The sequence below is a fragment of the Apis laboriosa genome, unplaced genomic scaffold, assembly GCF_014066325.1.
Source record: "Apis laboriosa isolate Shangri-la unplaced genomic scaffold, ASM1406632v1 scaffold1_cov151, whole genome shotgun sequence".
NCBI classification, from domain to species: domain Eukaryota; kingdom Metazoa; phylum Arthropoda; class Insecta; order Hymenoptera; family Apidae; genus Apis; species Apis laboriosa.
In genome coordinates, this window is record NW_025222279.1 from 418,143 (window position 1) to 440,371 (window position 22,229).

The window sequence follows — 22,229 nt, forward strand, 5'->3', positions numbered from 1 at the left end:
TGTATTTAGCAACGGACATAAGCGTAGCAAATCCATGTTCTCCGAATCCATGCGGTCCAAATGCTCAATGTCGTGAAAGAAATGGTGCTGGAGCCTGTGCATGTCCACCAGATCTTATTGGAGATCCCTATGATAATGAAAAAGGATGCCACAGAGAGTGCGAATCGAGCAACGATTGTGCACCGCAATTGGCTTGCGTTGGTTTCAAGTGTACCGATCCCTGTCCAAACACTTGTGGCACGTTATCCATCTGTAATGTCCAGCAACACGTTCCAGTATGCACTTGTCCTCCAGAATACACGGGAGATCCATACTTTGCATGCGAAATAAGAGAAACGACAAGTAAGTTCCATTATATATATTTAATATTTATATTTGAATGTAATTTGATCAAAAGATTACTCATTTGATTATTCATTTTTAGGAATTCCATTAGATCCATGCTCACCATCACCCTGTGGACCGAACAGTAAATGTCGCGAGGTGAATGGTCAAGCTGTTTGCACGTGTCTTCCGGAATACAGAGGAATTCCGCCAAATTGTAGACCAGAATGTGTGGTAAACGCTGAATGTCCACCTCACTTGGCTTGTTTGAACAAGAAATGCACTGATCCATGCCCGAATACTTGTGGAGTGAGAGCACTTTGCACCACTAAGAATCACAATCCTATTTGTACCTGTCCTGTTGGATTTACTGGAGATCCATTCTTCCAGTGCTCGCCTAGTGAGAATAATTCTATTTATTTTGAATTATTTTATTAAAAAGATAGAAGAATTTAATATAAAATATTCATTTGACAGTTCCAGATATTCCATCGACTGAACGGCCACCATCTTGCAGTCCATCGCCATGTGGTCCGAATTCTCTCTGTCAAATTATATCCGGAAATCCAGCGTGTTCTTGCTTACCAGATTACATCGGTGTTCCTCCAGAATGTAGACCAGAATGCATTTTGAGCTCTGAATGCAAGAGTCATCTTGCTTGTGTGAATCAGAAATGTAAAGATCCTTGTCCAGGTTCATGCGGTGTCAATGCACAATGTCATGTGGTTAATCATATCCCTGTTTGCACATGTATGGAGGGTTTCACTGGTGATCCATTCGCACAATGCAGAGTGATTCCTCCAAGTAAGATGATACATTTCTTATTCATATTAATTCTATATTAACACGATCAGAAAGAAGAAAAATGTTTATAGATCAATATATCTAAATAAATAAATTAATTCTTCTTTTAGCAACTATGCCAACTGTTAGCGACCCATGTAATCCATCACCATGTGGACCAAACGCAATATGCAAAAATGGTGACTGCGAGTGTCTACCAGAATACATTGGCAATCCATACGAAGCTTGTCGACCAGAATGCATCTTAAATTCAGAATGTCCACGCGATAAGACTTGTCTGAGAAACAAGTGCAAAGATCCTTGTCCTGGAACTTGTGGACAGAACGCAATTTGCGATGTCGTGAATCATATTCCTGTGTGCTCTTGCCTAGCTGGATATATTGGAGATCCATTCGTTAGTTGTCGTGAACAACCACATGGTAAGTATCTTATTTTAGAAAAAAATTTCAATTTCTAAATAATGTATTCTATCTCTATATTATATATAATATATAATATACAATAAAAATACAATATAATACAATAAAAATTTATTTTAGTCCCAGAATCTTCAAAGGATCCATGCTTACCCGTTTCACCGTGCGGACCAAACAGCCAGTGTCGCAATATTGAGAATCATGCAGTATGTTCTTGTCTCCAAGGATATCTTGGATCTCCACCATCCTGCAGACCAGAGTGCGTGGTCAGTTCAGAATGTCCACCCACTCGTGCTTGCGTGAATAACAAGTGCACGGATCCTTGCTTGGGTTCTTGCGGTTTGAACGCCAGGTGTGAAGTGATCAATCACTCGCCAATCTGTAGTTGTCTTTCTGGTCAAACTGGAGATCCGTTCAAGAGCTGCTATGATATTCCACGTGAGAAACTTTGGATGATTTGATTAAATATTCTGCTAATTCTATTTTCAATTTTATTTTTTAATCGTTATTATTTAGAGAATTCTAAATTTCATTATTTGTATTTTTTTACAGTACCACCAGATTCCAAAGACACAGGAGATCCTTGCAATCCTTCACCCTGTGGGCCAAATGCTCAATGTCAAAATGTAAATGGTTATCCATCCTGTTCTTGTCTCCCTACTTACATTGGAACTCCGCCATCTTGTCGCCCAGAGTGTTTGATAAATCCTGACTGTCCTTCAGACAAGGCCTGCATAAACTCAAAGTGCACAGACCCTTGTCCAGGATCCTGTGGAGAAAATGCTAGATGTCTGGTTGTCAATCATGCTGTCACTTGCTCGTGCCAACTTGATTATACAGGAAATCCTTTCGTCCAGTGCATCGAGTTGGAAAGTAAGTTCATATCATCATAAATAAACCATGAATCTTTACATTTTAAAATTCAGGAAAATTTTTACTCGATCTACTCCATATCGTAAATTACAGAAGAACCCATCAATCCATGCGAACCTTCACCTTGCGGTCCAAACGCAATTTGCCAACAACGTGACAACGTAGGTGCATGCATTTGCATCGACGACTACCATGGAAATCCCTACGAAGGTTGCCAACCAGAGTGTATTCTGAGTTCAGACTGTCCAACCAACAAAGCTTGTGTTCGCAACAAGTGCGAAGATCCTTGTCCAGGAGTATGCGGGATCCAAGCTCAATGTTCTGTCATTAATCACATTCCAACATGCACTTGTCAACCTGGCTATGTGGGAGATCCCTTCAACATTTGCAATTTACCGATCAGTCGAGAAACAGAGCCTACTGTCATCGATCTTTGCAATCCATCCCCTTGTGGACCTAACAGTTTGTGCAGAGCAGTAAAGGATCAAGCTGTGTGTACCTGTCAAGAATCTTTTGTCGGTTTGCCACCTAATTGCAAGCCTGAGTGTGTCGTGAACTCGGAGTGTCCTCAGAATAGAGCTTGCTACAAGTACAAGTGTACCGATCCTTGTCCTGGAACTTGTGGAGTGGGTGCTAATTGCCGAGTGATCAATCACAATCCGTTATGCAGTTGTCCACAAGGAACTACAGGAGATCCTTTCTCTAGATGTTATCTTCAACCAGGTAATTACTTTAGATAATTTTTAAAATTATAAAATTAAGTTATAAAATTATTTTTATTTTATGAAAAGAAAAAATATTAAAAATTGTACAATTCTTTTAGTTACACCACCACCACCAGTGGATCCTTGCACCCCAAGTCCGTGCGGTCTTTACGCAGAGTGCAGAGTAATTGGTGATCAGGCTGCTTGCTCTTGCTTGAAGAACTATATAGGTCTTCCACCAAATTGTCGTCCAGAATGTGTCGTTAACACAGATTGCGCTTCAAATCAAGCTTGCATCTCAGAAAAATGTAGAGACCCTTGTATCGGATCTTGTGGAGAAAATGCAAATTGTAGGGTGCAGAATCATATTCCTGTGTGTCTGTGTCAACCAGGATTCACTGGTGATCCTTTCTCATTATGCTCTCCAATAATAGGTGATTACTGAATTCTTTTATTTTTATTTATCTATAAAAAAAAATTGAATCCATATGTGAATTCAAATTTGCTTTATAGAACAACCAAAACCATCCGAAGATCTATGCAATCCATCGCCTTGTGGACCAAACGCAGAGTGCAACGAAGGAATTTGCACGTGTCTTTCAAATTATTTCGGCGATCCATACTCGTACTGTCGTCCAGAATGCACTATGAACTCGGATTGTTCTCGAGTGAAAGCGTGTGTCAATCATTACTGCGTAGATCCATGCGAGGGCACGTGTGGAACCAGTGCAAAATGTGACGTAGTTAATCATATTCCCATGTGCAGCTGCCTTCCTGGTACCAGTGGAGATCCATTCACACTCTGTCGACCACATGTAATCGAAGGTAAATTTTTTTACATTCTTTTATATCGACGAATACTTTTAACAATGATATTAATCGAATATTAATCCATCAGAGCCAAGGATACAACCGTGCACACCGTCTCCTTGCGGTCCAAACAGCATCTGCAGAGTGGTGAACGATCATGCAGTTTGTTCTTGCCAAAGTGGTTTCATCGGTAATCCACCTGCCTGTAGACCAGAATGCGTAGTCAGTGCCGAGTGTCCATTGACACAAGCGTGTCTTGGTAATAAATGTCAAGATCCTTGCCCAGGTACTTGTGGCCAGAACACTAAGTGTCAAGTGGTCAATCACAATCCGATATGCAGTTGTTCAGAAGGACACACTGGCGATCCATTTTCCAGATGCTACCTGATGCCCAGTAAGTTTTCTTATACATTTATTTATTTAAATTATTAGTTTACATCACTCACTTATCACTCACTTTTTTCCACTCCATATGTCACTTTTTCACTTTTCACTTTTTACTTTCTATATTCTATATGATTCTGTAGGAAGAAAATCACAATAAATTCAATTATTTTTTATTAAATTCATTATTTATTACGAATAATCCAATATTTAAATTTTTTTCTTTACTTACGAATGTCGTTTTTTTTGATCACAGAGCAATCACCAGCGCCAACCAATCCATGTCAACCATCGCCATGTGGACCGAACGCGGAATGTCAAGTGCGAGGTGACAGTCCAGCCTGTTCGTGTATAGCGAATTACATCGGTGTTCCGCCTAATTGTAGGCCTGAGTGTACGATAAATCCGGAGTGTCCGCCGCATTTAGCGTGTATGCAAAAGAAGTGTCGTGATCCGTGTATCGGTTTGTGCGGTTCGAATGCTCAGTGTTCGGTAGTGAATCATCATGCGGTGTGCGCTTGCGCGGAAGGTTACACCGGAAATCCGTTCAGCACTTGTGAGCCGGTCGTCAAGGGTGAGTACACATGCAAAGAGAAAGAATTTTTCGTTTCTTTTCTCTCTTTTTTCTTCTCGTTGCGAATATCGCCAGTTGCATGCAGGCGAAAAACAGGTAAGTGCTTCCTCGAATCTTTGTTAACATTATCGTTTCATATCCTAACAAATGTATCCATGTATTTTCTTCGATGAAAAAAAAAAAAAAANAAAAAAAAAAAAAAAAGAAAAAAGAAAGGAGAAGAGGCCCTTAAACAACAAATTCAAAATCGATGACAAAATCAGTCACGATGGTGGCGGGGCCTTGCGAATCATTATCAACATGCACGTTGAAAAAAATGATTGATAATTGCATAATCATCCCTCTGCGATTAACGACCCTATTCAAGAAGAGCACGCCTTCGAAAACCCCACACTTATGAGAGAATAACCACGAATGAAATGTATGTGTTAGGATGGTGGCGGGGCCTATGGAGTATATATAGGCTCTAATTGCACTCACTTTAAATGATACTCGATAACTAATTCATCCCCTCGAATGGAAAGAATTTTGCACGCATTGACCATTCCCGATCCAATTATATAACGCTTTGAAATTGATACCCGAAAGACCGCCCTGGATGACAATTTATTTTTATCGCTTCCTTGAATATTTCTGCGATGGAAAAACATTAAAACCCTATGCGTTTCCTGTATGAAGCACCCTCGTTACCCTGGACACGGAAAATATTAATCCCTAAAAAACGATAGCGAGCTTGCATCCCTGACTAAGTGATTGAGACCCCGGAGACACGCTTATTAAGAAGTACATATAAAAAAATTAATTAATTAATAAGATTAATACCCTTTAATAAAACCCAAACGCTAATAAATGTTTAGAAGACAATAGCCCACAGAAACACGCACCAAATCACGACCCAAAAAACACCCAATAACACCCAACGCTAAAGCGAAAATATCAATTTCAATCGAAACGATCGAGAACGTTGAAATCTTGCTGCTGAAACAATTATCTATTCGCAAGCGTTCGAATGCTTGCTGTTTATTCAAGCTTCCGCTTATCCTCGATCATTCATTCGTAAAAAATGATTAGATTCGACGAATATTCATACCATTGCACAAGCTTTGACCAACCATCATTGCATGACCTGATTAAATATAAGTGAAAGTGTTTCTCTTTCCGATCAGATATACCTCTAGATATTAGGAAACCATGCGAGCCTTCCCCATGTGGTACTAACGCGATCTGTCGCGAGAACAATGGCGTCGGTTCCTGTTCCTGTCTTCAAGACTACATTGGTGACCCATACGAAGGATGCAGACCCGAATGTACGCAAAATTCCGATTGCTCCAAGACGATGGCCTGCATGGGCCTCAAGTGCAGAGATCCCTGCCCAGGAACCTGTGGATTGCAAGCCCGTTGCGAAACGATCAATCACGTTCCAGCGTGTTCTTGCAACCCTGGATACACGGGCAATCCGTTCAACTATTGTACCCCGGTTTCTGTGCCCCGTAAGATTTCATTTTGCCTCATGTTTTGCAACCGATGTCATCGGTTAGATTATTGGTAGAAGATTGATAAATCTTTTTTAGAATTATCGCACAAATGGCTTAACGAGCACCATGCTTAATACAGTAGTAATGTGTAATACAGATTCGAAAATTGGAGATGCGATGGTTTTGTGAAAATTAATTCTTTTTGTTAAATATTTTACATAATCAAATCGAGGATATATCTTTAAATATAATCATGGCTTAAGATACAAAGTTTCTATAATCATAATATTAGCAAGAATTTTTGAAAAATTTTACCTGACAAATCTCTTTTATTTTTTTTAATCATAGCTTGATAAATTCTTCATTATTTTTTTCATGTAAAATAGATAACATGCTTTATAATTTCCATAATATTTCTCAAAAGTTGTTTTACAATAAACTAATTATTTTTTTTATAGATTTTAGTTTTAAAAGATTAGAATAGAAAATAAACGTAGAGTTTTCAACAAGAAGAATTAATTTTTACATAAATACACACATCCGCAATCTCGTATTACAGACCATAGACACAATTTTACGCATATTTAGGCTGTTTAATCTGACTTTCCCCCGAACAGCTACCACAAAAGAGTCAGACCCTTGTAACCCATCCCCATGCGGACCAAATAGTCAATGTCGAACCGTGAACGAGCACGCTGTGTGTACCTGCTTGGCAAATTTCATTGGAACCCCGCCAAACTGTCGACCTGAGTGCGTGGTGAATAGCGAATGCTCAAGAGAACTTGCGTGCATTGATAAAAGATGCAGGTCCCCTTGTGTGAATTCGTGCGGTATCAACACACAATGCAAGGTGATCAACCACAGTCCTATATGCATCTGCAATATTGGATATACCGGTGACCCGTTCGTCAAATGTTTCCCCGCTCCACGTAAGAATATTTCTGTTGATATTCGCTTGATCATCGACCATCTTCAATCCTTTAGTTGCAAGTTTTAATTCAGTTGAATTCAAACGAATCCATATGAATCGCCTTAAATTAGATGTTAAACATTCATTGCTTCAATTATGAACACATTGGCATGTCGTTTCATCAAGATTCATAATTCCAAAATATTCCCTATAGTTAATAATTTTAAGATAGTTTCAATCATGAAAAATTGATTCACTTCTCATCTTGCATATTCAAGCTTTATAGAGTATTATTCAGCTTAATTCATATGATTATTTTCATATAATTCATATAATTCAGCTTAATTATATTCAATAAATTCATATGAATTGCTTCAATCACAGTTCATCATTTAGAATCGCCTAAGATTGACTACCTTCTAGCAAATCCATATAAATTGTTTCATATCGCCTCATCACGCAATAATGTTACAAATAATTTTAGAATCGCCCAAGAATGACTTTGACTTGGCTCCCAAAGATCCGTGCATGCCATCTCCGTGTGGCATGTACGCGGAATGCAGAAATATTGGTGGCACACCTTCTTGTTCCTGTTTACCAAGATACATTGGATCTCCACCGATCTGTCGACCAGAATGTCGTGTCAACTCCGACTGTCCCATGAATCTTGTTTGCACGAACGAGAAATGCAGAGATCCTTGTCAAGGATCTTGTAGCGTTACATCCTTATGCACGGTTTACAATCACGTGCCAGTATGCACTTGTCCCGAACAATACACTGGTGATCCTTTCAGCAATTGTTATCCTGCTCCTAGACCAAGTAAGAAATTTAAAAAAGTTGAAAACGTGTAAGAGATTTGCGAAGAATCATACATTTATTCGTTTCACAGCTGAACCAACTATCGTTGACCCTTGTGCATCATCACCTTGTGGTCCAAATGCCCAGTGCAACGATGGTGTTTGTACATGTTTGGCAGAATATCAGGGTGATCCTTATGTAGGTTGTCGACCAGAATGTGTATTGAACACAGATTGCCCCCAGAATCGAGCTTGCGTGAGAAACAAGTGTGTCAATCCTTGCCCTGGTATCTGTGGTCGAAATGCAGAGTGTTTGGTGTATAATCATATACCTATGTGCACTTGTCCTAGTGGTATGATTGGAAATGCATTCGTTCAATGCATTGTTCTTCAAGGTATATATTTTTCACATAAAAAATACAAAACTAAAAATTTTCTTATCTATATTCATTCAAAAAATAGAGGAATTCATGTCATTGAAAACGATGATATCTTCTGCTTCTAATGACTTTTTTTCATTGACTAAAGATCATTATTTTCAAAGTTATAGCAGTTCAAAGTTTTCCTAATTTTATATAATTTTTAATCGAATTTTATAAATTAGCTGATTTTTATTTCTATATATGTTTAAAATGCTTATACATTCCTCTGAATGTCTATCATATTGTGACAGATACCATACCAAGGAACCCTTGTTCACCTTCACCCTGCGGACCAAACAGTGTTTGTCGAGTGATCAATCAACAACCAGTTTGTTCCTGCGTAGCAGGATACCTCGGTGCACCACCTGCCTGTCGACCTGAGTGCACAGTCAGCTCTGATTGTCCTTTATCAGAAGCTTGTAGTAATCAGAAATGTGTAAATCCTTGTCCTGGTTCTTGCGGATTCAATACAATCTGCAACGTCGTCAATCATAATCCCATATGCAGTTGTTTGCCCGGATTTACAGGGGATCCTTTCGTGCGATGTATTCTACAACGTAAGATCTGTTTCTTTAGCTTTCAACAAAATTTTTCTTCAAGCAAAAATATAATTCATAATATATTTTTAGCACCAGAGCCTACAATACCACAAAATCCATGCGAACCCTCTCCATGCGGGCCCAATTCTCAATGTAGAGTTGTCAACAATTCACCCTCTTGTTCCTGTTCACCAGAATTTGTAGGCGTTCCTCCTAATTGTAAACCAGAATGTATTAGTAATAGCGAATGTCCCAGTGATTTGGCCTGCATGAATCAGAAATGCAAAGATCCTTGTCTTGGATCTTGTGGAGTTAATGCTGAGTGTCGTGTTGTCAGTCATACACCTATGTGTGTTTGTCCCAATGACTATACTGGCGATCCTTTCACACAATGTATACTTAGACCATGTAAGATTCAAAATATTTTTTCGTTTTTTTTTTCAATCTTTCTATTTTATTCATCAAAGATTTTCGTTTCTCTTTGTTGTTCAAACTTTGATTTAAAAAGTAATATTGAGCAATTAAAATCTTTGATTATAATTACAAGATAATTTAATAATTTTTTTCCTTCAATACTTTTATTATTTGTTTTGCAACTTTCTAGCTATCCCTGAAAATCTTTCTCCATGTACTCCATCTCCATGCGGGTTCAATGCGATATGCAAAGAACAAAATGGTGTAGGCTCGTGCTCCTGTTTGCCCGATTATATTGGTAATCCCTATGAAGGCTGTCGACCTGAATGTGTCGTTGATACAGATTGTCCATCCATATTGAGTTGCATTTGCTCCAAATGTCAAGATCCTTGTCTAGGCACTTGTGGCACGAACACAGAATGTAAAGTTATTAATCATCGTCCTGCATGTACGTGCATTCAAGGTTACAGTGGAAATCCTTTCCATTATTGCATCTTGACTCGTGAAATAGGTACGAACTTTCAAAGATATTAATAAATATAATGAAATTTTTTTTGCATTTGAAATAAATTTTGATCAATTGAATTAAAAAGTTAATTTTTCATGATATATTGTTTACAAAGAGTTTAAAGACTAAAATTTCAAAGATTTTAACTTATTAATAAAAATTGCTCCCATAGAAGATGAAACAAAATTGAAAGATCCGTGCAATCCATCACCCTGTGGACCAAATAGTGAATGTCGCGTGGTAAATGGCCAAGGTGTCTGCTCTTGTTTGCCACAATACATAGGCACACCTCCCATGTGTCGTCCAGAATGTGTTCTGAACTCAGAATGTCCTCAAGATCGTGCATGTGTCAATCAGAAATGCGTAAACCCTTGTCCTGCTTCTTGTGGCACATTCGCCACCTGTGTGATCAGGAATCACAGTCCAATTTGTGCCTGCAGACAATCATATACAGGAGATCCATTCACCATGTGTTTCCCTATTCCACGTAAGATATTTCGTCATATCTAAATTTTACGATTATCAATCGATTCAATTCTGAATCAAACAAATTCCTGATTTTGCCTTTCAGAAGCCTTACCACCTGTATCAGTCGAAGTTACACAACCATGTCTGCCTTCTCCTTGCGGTCCAAATTCTGAATGTCGTGTAGTTAATAGTGGTCCATCCTGTCAATGTCTACCTACTTACATTGGAAGTCCTCCAAACTGCAGACCAGAGTGTATCATCAACTCTGATTGTCCTAGTAATAGAGCTTGTATCAGACAGAAGTGCACAGATCCTTGTCTAGGATCTTGTGGAATTGGCACTCAATGTAGCGTGATTAATCATGTACCTATGTGTACTTGTCTTCAAGAATATACTGGAGATCCCTTCACAAATTGCTATCCAATGCCACCACAATGTAAGACTTTTTTTTTTATTCAGAAATCGATTAGTTGATGATTTCTATATTTAAACAATTCTTGCAGTGCCACCCCCTGAATCAGATCCCTGCAATCCATCACCTTGTGGACCAAATGCTCAATGCAATGCAGGAATATGCACATGTTTATCAAATTATCAAGGTGATCCGTACACTAGCTGTCGTCCTGAATGTGTTCTCAATAATGACTGTCCTTTGAATAGAGCTTGTGTTCGAAACAAGTGTGTGGACCCGTGTCCAGGCACTTGTGGTAGGAACGCAATTTGCAATGTCCTGAATCATATACCCATATGTTCTTGTCCAGCAGGAATGGCTGGCAATGCTTTCATTTCCTGTGAAAAAATCGAAGGTATGATTAATAAAAAAAATTATTTTTACAGAAAAATTTGAGAATAAAAAAAATCACATTGTTTCTGATTTAGAACAAGTACAGGTAAATCCCTGTAATCCATCTCCTTGTGGACCTAACAGTCAGTGCAGAGCTGTAAATGGTCAGGCAGTGTGTTCCTGTGTGCCAGGATTTCTTGGCAATCCACCTAATTGCAGACCAGAATGTGTGGTTAGTTCAGATTGTCCTAGGAATCAAGCTTGCAATAACCAGAAGTGCATCGATCCTTGCTCTGGTACTTGTGGCTGGAAAGCATTGTGCCAGGTTGTCAATCACAATCCTGTGTGCAGTTGTCCTTCCGGTTTCACTGGAGATCCTTTCTTTAGATGTGAATTTATCAGTAAGAATCATTATTTTTCCTTTTGTTTTCGAAAAAATCAGTAACAAATTCCTAATATATATTGCAATTATTTATTTCAATAGCTGTGAGACCACCACAGGAAGACACGTGCGCTTCTTGTCAATGTGGTCCCAATTCCATATTCCAAACGATAAACGACAAACCGTCTTGTGCCTGTTTGCCCGATTTTATCGGTTCCCCGCCAAATTGTAGACCAGAATGTGTGAGCAATAGCGAATGCTCGAGTAATTTGGCTTGCATCAATCGGAAGTGTAGAGATCCTTGTCCAGGCTCGTGTGGTTCCAACACGGAGTGTCGAGTAGTCAGTCATACACCGATGTGCACCTGTTTAACTGGTTTCACAGGCGATCCCTTTGCGCAGTGCATACCGAAACGACGTAAGATTTATCATATATTATAAAATCTTAAAAATCCACGGTCAAAGCTTTTAAAACAGGCAGCCTATTTTCAATAAAGAAAAACAAAATAAATTAAACACAATATAGAAACACAAACAATAGAACAACAAAATACTCTTGAACATGAAACTTTACAATCTCTAATGTTCTCCAATTGTTAACCTTACCTGAATTTAGTATGTATGGTAGTTACTACAATTAACACCTGGGTAGCTACAAAATTGATGGTATAACTGCATTAATACCCGAATCAAATGTTCTGTGACCCATTTTATAGCCGAGACCGAGCTCACGCCACAATCCCCATGCATCCCATCGCCCTGTGGCCCGAACGCCATATGCAAAGAACAAAATGGAGCCGGTTCGTGCACCTGTGCTCCAGATTATATAGGCAACCCGTATGAAGGATGTCGACCCGAATGTACAGTGAATTCTGACTGTCCTTCAAACTTGGCCTGTATTAGATCTAAATGTCAGAACCCTTGTCCCGGTACCTGTGGGTCAAATGCTGATTGCACGGTGATCAATCACCTGCCCAGCTGCACTTGTTTGCCTGGATTCACGGGAGATCCTTTTGTGAACTGTTACATTCAACCGGCAGTTCTCCGTAAGTTTGAATTAAAGTCAATTTGATTATCCATCATCGTCATTGATCACAAGCGATTAGAGAGATTTAACGAAGATTTAACGTTAGAAACGCTTCCTCATCATTTCCATCTTAATACGCCAAATGGCGAATGCGAATGATTAATCCACTAATCTCAAAGTATAATTTAGGATTTAATATTTTGAAGAAAAATTCATAAAAATATAACATAAAAAAGGAATAATCAATTTTGATTATACGTCACTTGCAGCTGATCTACAAGAAAATCCTTGTAATCCCTCGCCCTGTGGACCCAATAGTTTATGCCGGGTGAATAATGGGCAAGCTGTGTGCTCTTGCCTATCTGACTACGTAGGCACTCCCCCTGGATGTCGACCGGAATGCGTAGTTAGCTCAGAATGTCCTTTGAACAAAGCTTGTGTCAATCAGAAATGTACAGACCCTTGTCCTAATCGCTGTGGTACTAACGCGGATTGCAGAATCGTGAACCACAGCCCTATCTGCGCTTGCAAACTGGATTTCACTGGAGATCCCTTCACCAGATGTTTCCCCACGCCAAGTAAGACAAATTTTCGTGATCAAGGGATCGTTAGAGAGACTAATTTTATTATTAACGTATGAATCGATAAATAGAGTGATTCAGATAACTAAAATTGTTTATCCTCATTAAATGAAAATGAAAGCAATATTAATTTTTGTTTTCATTTAAAGAAGAAATAGTTTCAGAATTCAGAATCATTTTATCTGCTTAACTTATCTGATTAACTTCATACCATATCTTAAATGAAAGACATATAACCAGATTAAAACTATCCCAAAATTAATTGCTCAAGTAGAAAATTTTCTAATACCTAACAGGGGATGAGAAAGTGATTACTAAACCAAAAAAAAAAAAAAAAAAAACATAAGAAAAATTCTTTTCAGAACCATCACCAACCTTAATTGAAAACCCTTGTGTACCATCCCCTTGTGGCCCAAATTCGGAGTGCCGTGATATCGGAGGTTCTCCTTCTTGTTCCTGTTTACCAAATTATATGGGCAGTCCACCGAATTGTAGACCAGAGTGCACCATAAACCCCGATTGTCCTAGCAATCGAGCATGCATGAACGAAAAATGCAGTGACCCGTGTCCTGGCTCTTGCGGATTCGGCGCAATTTGCAACGTAATTCATCATACCCCTGCGTGCTCTTGCCCCGAAGATTTCACTGGTGACCCATTTAACAGCTGTCAACCATTACCACCTGAACGTAAGATTTTTCTTTCACAATTCAGAGAACGTATTTTCATATATTTTTTTTTATTTATTTTCATATCTTAATTTATCTGGAAATTGAGTTAATTTTTTCGAATTAATTAGACAGATTATTGCAATGATTTTACAGCGGTGAAGGATGTCCCGTCAGATCTTTGTAATCCCTCACCTTGTGGCCCGAACGCAGAGTGCAATAATGGTGTCTGCACTTGCCTTCCCGAGTATCGTGGAAACCCGTACGAACTCTGTCGCCCTGAATGCGTTCTAAATAACGATTGTCCTCAGAATAGAGCTTGTGTTCGCAACAAATGTATCGATCCTTGTGTAGGCACTTGTGGACAAAACGCGATTTGCAATGTATACAACCATGTTCCTATGTGCAGTTGTCCTAGTGGAATGTCTGGAAACGCTTTCGTGCTGTGTATCGTTTCGAAAGGTGCATATCCCAGTAATTCTATTTTAATTAATTTCATCTTAATCCTTTTTTCGATTTGTATAATTCGATGCTTCTTCTTAGAACCACTTGGAGCAGTAGATCTTTGTAGACCATCTCCTTGCGGACCCAATAGTCAATGTCGTATTGTGAACCAACAAGCGGTCTGTTCTTGCGTTCAGGGATATCTAGGAGCTCCACCATCTTGCAGACCAGAGTGCGTGGTCAGTTCAGATTGTCCACGAAATCTGGCTTGTAATAATCAGAAATGTATCGATCCTTGTACTGGTACTTGTGGTTTGAGAACTCAATGTCAGGTGGTGAATCATAATCCCATTTGTAGCTGTCTTCCGAGATACTCTGGAGATCCTTTTACCAGATGTGATCCTATAAGTAAGGGATATTCACGATGAATTAATCTTTTTGTTGAATATTGATCTATCCTTGAATTGAAAATTTTATTTATTAGTTGAAACACCTTCTGAGCCTGTCAATCCTTGTCAACCATCTCCCTGTGGACCAAACGCTCAATGTCGTGTGGTGAACGACTCACCTTCTTGCACGTGTTTGCCAGAATTTATTGGATCACCACCGAATTGTAGGCCTGAATGTGTTAGCAACAGCGAATGTGCTTCCCACCTTGCTTGCATGAAACAAAAATGTCGAGATCCATGTCCTGGTGCTTGTGGATCGAACACAGAGTGTCGTGTTGTTAGCCACACTCCTATGTGTGTCTGCTTGAATGGATATACCGGAGATCCTTTCACTCAGTGTGTGATTCAAGAACGTAAGCATTTATTATTATTATATACGATTAGAAATATTATTTAAATTATTAAAATCAATGTGAATGCAACGCATATTATACCTTATCGTAGCCATTCTTATCGAAAACGAGTCACCTTGTACACCGTCACCCTGTGGAGCAAACGCGATATGCAAAGAGCAATCCGGAGCAGGTTCTTGCACATGTTTATCGGACTATATCGGAAATCCTTATGAAGGATGTCGTCCAGAGTGTACCGTCAACTCTGACTGTGTCTCTAATATGGCTTGTGTACGTTCTAAATGTCAAGATCCTTGTCCAGGAACTTGTGGTCAAAATGCAATTTGTCAAGTGATCAATCATTCACCAGCATGTACTTGTACATCTGGATTCACTGGTGATCCTTTCAGATATTGCAATCCCATTGTTCAAACGGGTAATTATAAATTTTCAAATCATAATTCAGATATAAACACTCAAATTTAAAAAAAAAAATTAAATCTTGTCTTCGAATTTTTTGAAATTAGAATTAATTCTAAGAGAGCCTTGCAATCCATCCCCCTGTGGACCAAACAGTCAATGTCGCGCCGTGAACAATCAGCCTGTCTGTACTTGTCTACCAGAATATATTGGAAGTCCTCCAGGATGTCGGCCAGAATGCGTAACGAGTTCAGAATGTCCATTAAATAGAGCTTGCGTGAACAACAAATGTGTAAATCCTTGCCCTCAGCCTTGCGGGTCGAATACTAATTGTATAGTGCTCAATCACAGTCCCATATGCAGTTGCAAGCAAGGATTCACTGGAGATCCTTTCAGTAGATGTTTCCCTGTGCCACGTAAGACGAATGAATAACTCTATTTTTATTTTTTTATACGCGTGACAATTCGTGTTTTAGCTTTTATTATGAAATTCTTTTAGAACTTGCACCTGGTCCGGTCGTTCAGAATCCCTGCGTACCTTCACCCTGTGGACCATACGCAGAATGCCGCGATATCGGTGGTGTGCCATCTTGTTCTTGTCTTAAATCCTATATCGGTAGTCCACCAAATTGTAGACCCGAATGTACTATCAATTCCGACTGTGCTAGTAATCAGGCTTGCATAAACGAGAGATGTAGAGATCCTTGTCCAGGTTCCTGTGGATTATCAGCCATCTGTAACGTGATTAATCATACACCAGCTTGCACATGTCCAGAAGGATTCACGGGAGATCCTTTCAATAATTGTTACCTCAAACGTAAGAAATTGTCAGAAAAATTTAATTGATTTTTCAATTTTCTTTTTCATATTTATAATCAAGATTATACAATATCTTTTCTTTTTTTTTTTTTTTGATATTATTAAATTTAGCAATGGAAGAACCACCAAGACCTGCAGATCCTTGTAATCCCTCCCCTTGCGGTCCAAACGCGGTATGCACAGATGGTAGCTGCACTTGTCTCTCAGATTATCAAGGAGATCCTTACATAGGTTGTCGACCAGAATGCGTCCTCAACAACGATTGTGCTTTATCTCGAGCTTGCATTCGCAATAAATGCGTAGATCCATGCCCTGGAACTTGTGGTGAAAATGCACAGTGCAATGTATACAATCATATTCCTATGTGCAGCTGCTTGCCTGGAATGACAGGAAACGCTTTTCTTTCTTGTCGTCCAAGCAGAGGTATATATCGATTCGTTGATTGTATTATATATATAGAATTCAAGAATTATTTTTTTTTCAATATCATCAATTTTAGGTCCCGAAGATCCCTGTAATCCTTCACCCTGTGGATCCAATAGTGTTTGTCGCGTGATAAACGAGCAAGCAGTATGTTCTTGCGTGCCCAGTTTTATAGGAACACCTCCTTCCTGTAGACCAGAGTGCACCGTGAGTTCAGATTGTCCAAAGAATCAGGCGTGCAGCAATCAAAAATGCATAAATCCTTGCGCTGGTTCATGCGGTGTCATGGCTAAGTGTCAAGTGATTAATCATAATCCAATTTGCAATTGTCCAGCCGGCTTCACAGGCGATCCTTTTGTAAGATGCGAGCCTAAAAGTGAGCATAATTTATTTGATCATCGATAATTTAACACATTCAATATTGAATGCATATAATTGAAAAACTAGTAAATAGAATACATGCACATTCTTTTGCACTTTTTATATTTCTTCAAATAAAAATCCATTATGTGAATGCCATATCCACCCAATAGGAAAATATTCATGATATTAATCACATTGTGTTAATTTTAATCGTATATAGATTCTCATAATGAAAAGTTCGTCTTCGTTTCAGTTGAAAGGCCAGAATTACCTATTAATCCATGTCAACCATCACCATGCGGACCCAATGCGGTCTGTCAAACGATAAACGATTCACCTTCCTGCTCTTGCATGCCCGAATTTGTCGGATCACCACCTAATTGTAGACCTGAATGTATTAGTAACAGTGAATGCGCTAGCAACTTAGCGTGTATGAGCAACAAATGTAAAGATCCTTGTCCTGGGTCCTGTGGATCTAATACAGAGTGTCGCGTTGTGAGCCACACTGCCATGTGCGTATGTTTGATCGGTTACGAGGGCGATCCATTCATTCAGTGTACTTTGAAACAGAGTAAGACATTCTATAGATATTTTGAAGACAAATTGATTTTAATTTTGAATAGCGATATTTATTTCTTTCGAATTTTAGCTGACATACAACCGACTGTTTCTACTCCATGCACTCCATCACCCTGTGGTTCAAATGCTGTTTGCAAGGAACAAGGTGGAGTTGGTTCATGTTCTTGTTTACCCGACTATATAGGCAATCCTTATGAAGGTTGTCGTCCAGAGTGTATCATAAATTCTGATTGCGTATCTACTCGAGCTTGCATTCATTCTAAGTGTCAGGATCCTTGTCCTGGTGCCTGTGGCACGAATGCCGAATGCCAGGTTGTCAATCATTTACCACAGTGCAATTGTTTCCCCGGTTACACTGGTCAGCCTTACCAGTTCTGTCAATTGATTACAACACAACTTGGTAAACAGATTCTTCGTTTAATTTTCTTTTGATTTATTTTTTTAATTTAATTCAAAAAATTCTCACAAGTCCTATTCTTTTGATAATAGAAGATAGGAAAGATCCATGTTCTCCATCGCCCTGTGGACCGAATAGTAGATGCCAAGTAATTAATGATCAGGCAGTTTGTTCTTGTCTACCAGAATTTATTGGTTCACCTCCTGGATGTCGACCAGAATGCGTAGTCAGTGCAGAGTGCTCATCGAATTTAGCCTGTATTAATCAGAAATGCATAAACCCTTGTCCTGGACCATGCGGTATCAATGCAGAATGCAATGTTATTCACCACAGTCCTATTTGTGCCTGTAGACAAAGATATACTGGTGACCCATTCAGTCGTTGTTTCCCTATGCCAGGTGAGAAAAATTTCTTTAAATATCTTAACTTCTAATCTTATTATTCATTTAAACAAAAAATTTTAATTTCTTTGAGATATTTTGTCTATTATTTTTAGAATCTCCACCAATTCCGGTACCATTTAATCCATGCATTCCATCACCTTGTGGTCCAAACGCAGAATGTCGCGATAGCAATGGTATATCTTCCTGTTCCTGTTTATCAAACTATATAGGAAGTCCTCCAAATTGTCGTCCAGAATGTACAGTGAACTCTGACTGTTCTCTTAATCAAGCCTGTATGAGAGAGAAATGCAAAGATCCTTGTCCTGGTTCTTGTGGTACTTTTGCTCAGTGTACCGTGATGAATCATGTACCAATTTGTAGTTGCATTGAAGGTTATACTGGAGATCCATTTACAAACTGTTATCCTAGACCATTATCACGTGAGACATTAATCTTTCATATCCAATTTTATAAAATATTTCATATCAGTTATTTTATATTTCTAACTTTTAGAACCAACAGTTTCTGAAGATCCTTGCAATCCATCACCCTGTGGACCAAATACAGAGTGTAACAATGGTATTTGTACTTGTTTAGCCGAATATAAAGGAGATCCTTATAGAGGATGTAGACCCGAGTGTGTTCTCAATACCGATTGTCCCACGAATCAAGCTTGTGTTCGTAATAAATGCACTGATCCTTGTGCCAATACTTGTGGACAGAGTGCCATATGCAATGTTTTCAACCATATTCCCATGTGCAGTTGTCCTTCAGGAATGAGTGGCAATGCTTTCATACTTTGTTCCCCGATTCAAGGTAGATAAAATCGAGTAAAAATTAAAGTTCTATCAAAACAATATTTATTACCAATATTCTTTAGATGTAGTTCCAGCAATGCCCTGTAATCCATCCCCATGTGGTCAAAATAGTCAATGTCGTTCAATAAATGGCCAAGCAGTCTGCTCCTGCATATCTGGTTACATAGGAAGTCCTCCATCTTGTAGACCAGAGTGTGTAGTTAGCTCAGATTGCTCCAGAAATGAAGCATGTAGTAATCTAAAATGTGTAAATCCATGTGTGGGAACTTGTGGTATCCAGGCACAGTGTCAAGTCATTAATCATAATCCCATATGCAGTTGTCCTGTAGGATTTTCCGGAGATCCATTCCTTAGATGCAATCCTATCAGTAAGGATTTTTTTTTTTAATTTTTAAATAGAATCATTTCACATATTCATCAATCTAAATGAATTATAAAATTTTAGTGGAAACCAAACCAGAAATTATAAATGTATGCAAGCCATCACCATGTGGTCCTAACGCCCTGTGCCAAATAATAAATGATTCGCCATCTTGCACTTGTTTACCAGGATTTATTAACTCTCCACCAAATTGTCGTCCGGAATGTGTCAGTAATAGCGAATGTTTGACTCATCACGCTTGTATAAATCACAAATGCAAAGATCCGTGTCCTGGTTCTTGTGGAGAAAACGCAGACTGTCGTGTAGTCAGTCATACACCCATGTGCGTTTGTTCCATTGGATATACGGGTGATCCGTTCACGCAATGCGTTCCATTCCAAGAATGTAAGAGATCTAAACGTTTGTTTAATTTTGATTTGTAGATTGATTTGCTTTACATCTATTTTATTTTATCATATAGCGATACCAACCTCCCCTTGCACGCCATCGCCCTGCGGTTCGAATGCCATTTGCAAAGAACAAAATGGAGTGGGATCTTGCGCCTGTTTGCCTGAATATATTGGCAATCCATACGAAGGATGTCGACCAGAGTGCACTGTTAGTTCAGACTGTCCCTCGAATCTCGCTTGTATAAGAAACAAGTGTCAAAATCCTTGTCCTGGAACATGTGGACAGGATGCCATTTGTCAAGTAATTAATCATTCACCAACTTGCACCTGTGTACCTGGTTTCACGGGTGATCCGTTTAGATATTGCCAACTTATGAGAGAACCTGGTAAAGTATATATAATACAAGTGAAGAAAATATTATATATTTTGATCCTTAGAAAGCAAGCAGGGTCCACTATTCCGCCATGAAATTTTCTCAAATTCTATACTAAGATTAATATTAAATACTTTCCAACGTTAAAATAATTTAATTTAAGAAAATGTTTATCAAAATTATTAAATTTATGGAAGATCTAAGTTACCCAGCCTGAAACACTAAGGGTTAAAATGAGATAAAATTATTATACAATCGTAATATTTCAATTTAAATCATTCATATTTCCCAGAAAAATCCGAAGATGAGACAAACCCGTGTATTCCATCGCCCTGCGGGCCAAATAGTCAATGCCGCGTGATTTCCGGTAACGCGGTATGTTCTTGCCTACCAGAATACACCGGAAGTCCTCCCTCGTGCCGTCCAGAATGTGTCGTGAGCTCAGATTGTCCCTCGAATAGAGCCTGCGTGAATCAAAAGTGTGTGAATCCTTGTCCACGACCTTGTGGACAAAATACTAACTGTCTAGTCGTGAATCACAGTCCAATTTGTACCTGCAAAGAAGGAAACACTGGAAATCCATTCACCAGATGTTTTTCTCTTCCAAGTGAGTCTCTCTTTCACTTTTCCGATATTTTTTTTACTCCAGAAAATAGTTATTCGTTTAACAAGTATTAATTCCATCTATAGCTCAACCAACGTTACCTGATCTACCTCAGAATCCCTGTGTACCATCTCCCTGCGGACCATATTCTGAATGTCGAGATATCGGTGGCGCCCCTTCTTGTTCCTGTTTAGCTAATTATTTTGGCAGTCCACCGAATTGTAGGCCAGAATGTACCGTAAACTCAGATTGTCCAAGTGATAGAGCGTGCATCAGACAGAAATGCACCAATCCTTGTCCTGGATCTTGCGGTTTATCCTCACAATGCACGGTTTTCAATCATATTCCGGTTTGTACGTGTCTGGAGGGATTCACTGGTGATCCTTTCAGCAATTGTTCTCCTGCTCCACGTAAGAATTATTTTAATAAACGTCATGATGAAAATATTCTTTTGATTAGATAATTAATTAAATTTTAATAATAATTGTTAGCCGTTGAAACGGTTTCTGAAGATCCATGCAATCCATCACCTTGTGGTCCAAATGCGCAGTGCAATAATGGTATCTGTACCTGTTTGGCAGAATATCAGGGCGATCCTTATTTAGGTTGTCGACCAGAATGTGTTCTTAACACAGATTGTCCTTTGACTCAAACTTGTCTACGTAACAAATGTGTTGATCCTTGTATCGGTACTTGTGGTCAAAATGCAGTTTGCAACGTGTACAATCACGTGCCAATGTGCAGTTGTCCTGCTGGAATGACAGGCAATGCATTTGTTTTTTGTAATCCATTCAGAGGTAATAATCGTAAGAAAATTAAAATCATAAAAGATCTACAAAGGGATTAATCGATTCTTCTTTTCTATAATCAGATCCTCTTGTGACTAATCCATGTAATCCATCACCTTGTGGACCGAATAGTCAATGTAGAGAAGTGAACGAGCAAGCTGTGTGCACTTGCATCCCTGGTTTCGTTGGTATTCCACCGACTTGTAGACCAGAATGTGTAGTGAGCACAGATTGTGGACCTACAGAAGCTTGCATAAATCAGAAATGCAATAATCCGTGTATTGGATCGTGTGGAATCAGGGCAATTTGTCAAGTAGTCAATCACAATCCGATTTGCAGTTGCCCTGTTACAATGACTGGTGATCCATTTGTCAAGTGTATTGAGAAACGTGAGAATATTTAAA

At 38.9% G+C, this 22,229-nt stretch overlaps 1 protein-coding gene across 1 annotated transcript in view; it reads left to right on the forward strand.

The window, feature by feature from the left end:
- LOC122712328 overlaps positions 1–22,229 on the forward strand; it is a 113,863-nt gene that overhangs the window by 57,334 nt on the left and 34,300 nt on the right. Inside the window, exons 52-94 of the mRNA XM_043931885.1 lie at positions 10–342; positions 425–724; positions 802–1,128; positions 1,239–1,547; positions 1,668–1,982; positions 2,097–2,417; positions 2,511–3,140; positions 3,241–3,555; positions 3,635–3,946; positions 4,020–4,325; positions 4,572–4,889; positions 6,056–6,379; positions 8,746–9,051; positions 9,124–9,441; positions 9,638–9,958; positions 10,128–10,442; positions 10,527–10,859; positions 10,927–11,229; positions 11,309–11,608; positions 11,692–12,006; positions 12,305–12,634; positions 12,885–13,193; positions 13,559–13,882; positions 14,018–14,323; positions 14,405–14,713; positions 14,790–15,107; positions 15,199–15,522; positions 15,614–15,922; positions 16,006–16,323; positions 16,437–16,748; positions 16,825–17,124; positions 17,365–17,682; positions 17,761–18,090; positions 18,180–18,485; positions 18,584–18,910; positions 18,984–19,286; positions 19,351–19,656; positions 19,734–20,054; positions 20,131–20,445; positions 20,726–21,040; positions 21,124–21,447; positions 21,529–21,834; positions 21,909–22,214. Of these exons, the coding sequence (XP_043787820.1) occupies positions 10–342; positions 425–724; positions 802–1,128; positions 1,239–1,547; positions 1,668–1,982; positions 2,097–2,417; positions 2,511–3,140; positions 3,241–3,555; positions 3,635–3,946; positions 4,020–4,325; positions 4,572–4,889; positions 6,056–6,379; positions 8,746–9,051; positions 9,124–9,441; positions 9,638–9,958; positions 10,128–10,442; positions 10,527–10,859; positions 10,927–11,229; positions 11,309–11,608; positions 11,692–12,006; positions 12,305–12,634; positions 12,885–13,193; positions 13,559–13,882; positions 14,018–14,323; positions 14,405–14,713; positions 14,790–15,107; positions 15,199–15,522; positions 15,614–15,922; positions 16,006–16,323; positions 16,437–16,748; positions 16,825–17,124; positions 17,365–17,682; positions 17,761–18,090; positions 18,180–18,485; positions 18,584–18,910; positions 18,984–19,286; positions 19,351–19,656; positions 19,734–20,054; positions 20,131–20,445; positions 20,726–21,040; positions 21,124–21,447; positions 21,529–21,834; positions 21,909–22,214 (13,857 nt within the window). The remainder of the gene's footprint in view (positions 1–9; positions 343–424; positions 725–801; positions 1,129–1,238; positions 1,548–1,667; positions 1,983–2,096; positions 2,418–2,510; positions 3,141–3,240; positions 3,556–3,634; positions 3,947–4,019; positions 4,326–4,571; positions 4,890–6,055; positions 6,380–8,745; positions 9,052–9,123; positions 9,442–9,637; positions 9,959–10,127; positions 10,443–10,526; positions 10,860–10,926; positions 11,230–11,308; positions 11,609–11,691; positions 12,007–12,304; positions 12,635–12,884; positions 13,194–13,558; positions 13,883–14,017; positions 14,324–14,404; positions 14,714–14,789; positions 15,108–15,198; positions 15,523–15,613; positions 15,923–16,005; positions 16,324–16,436; positions 16,749–16,824; positions 17,125–17,364; positions 17,683–17,760; positions 18,091–18,179; positions 18,486–18,583; positions 18,911–18,983; positions 19,287–19,350; positions 19,657–19,733; positions 20,055–20,130; positions 20,446–20,725; positions 21,041–21,123; positions 21,448–21,528; positions 21,835–21,908; positions 22,215–22,229) is intronic.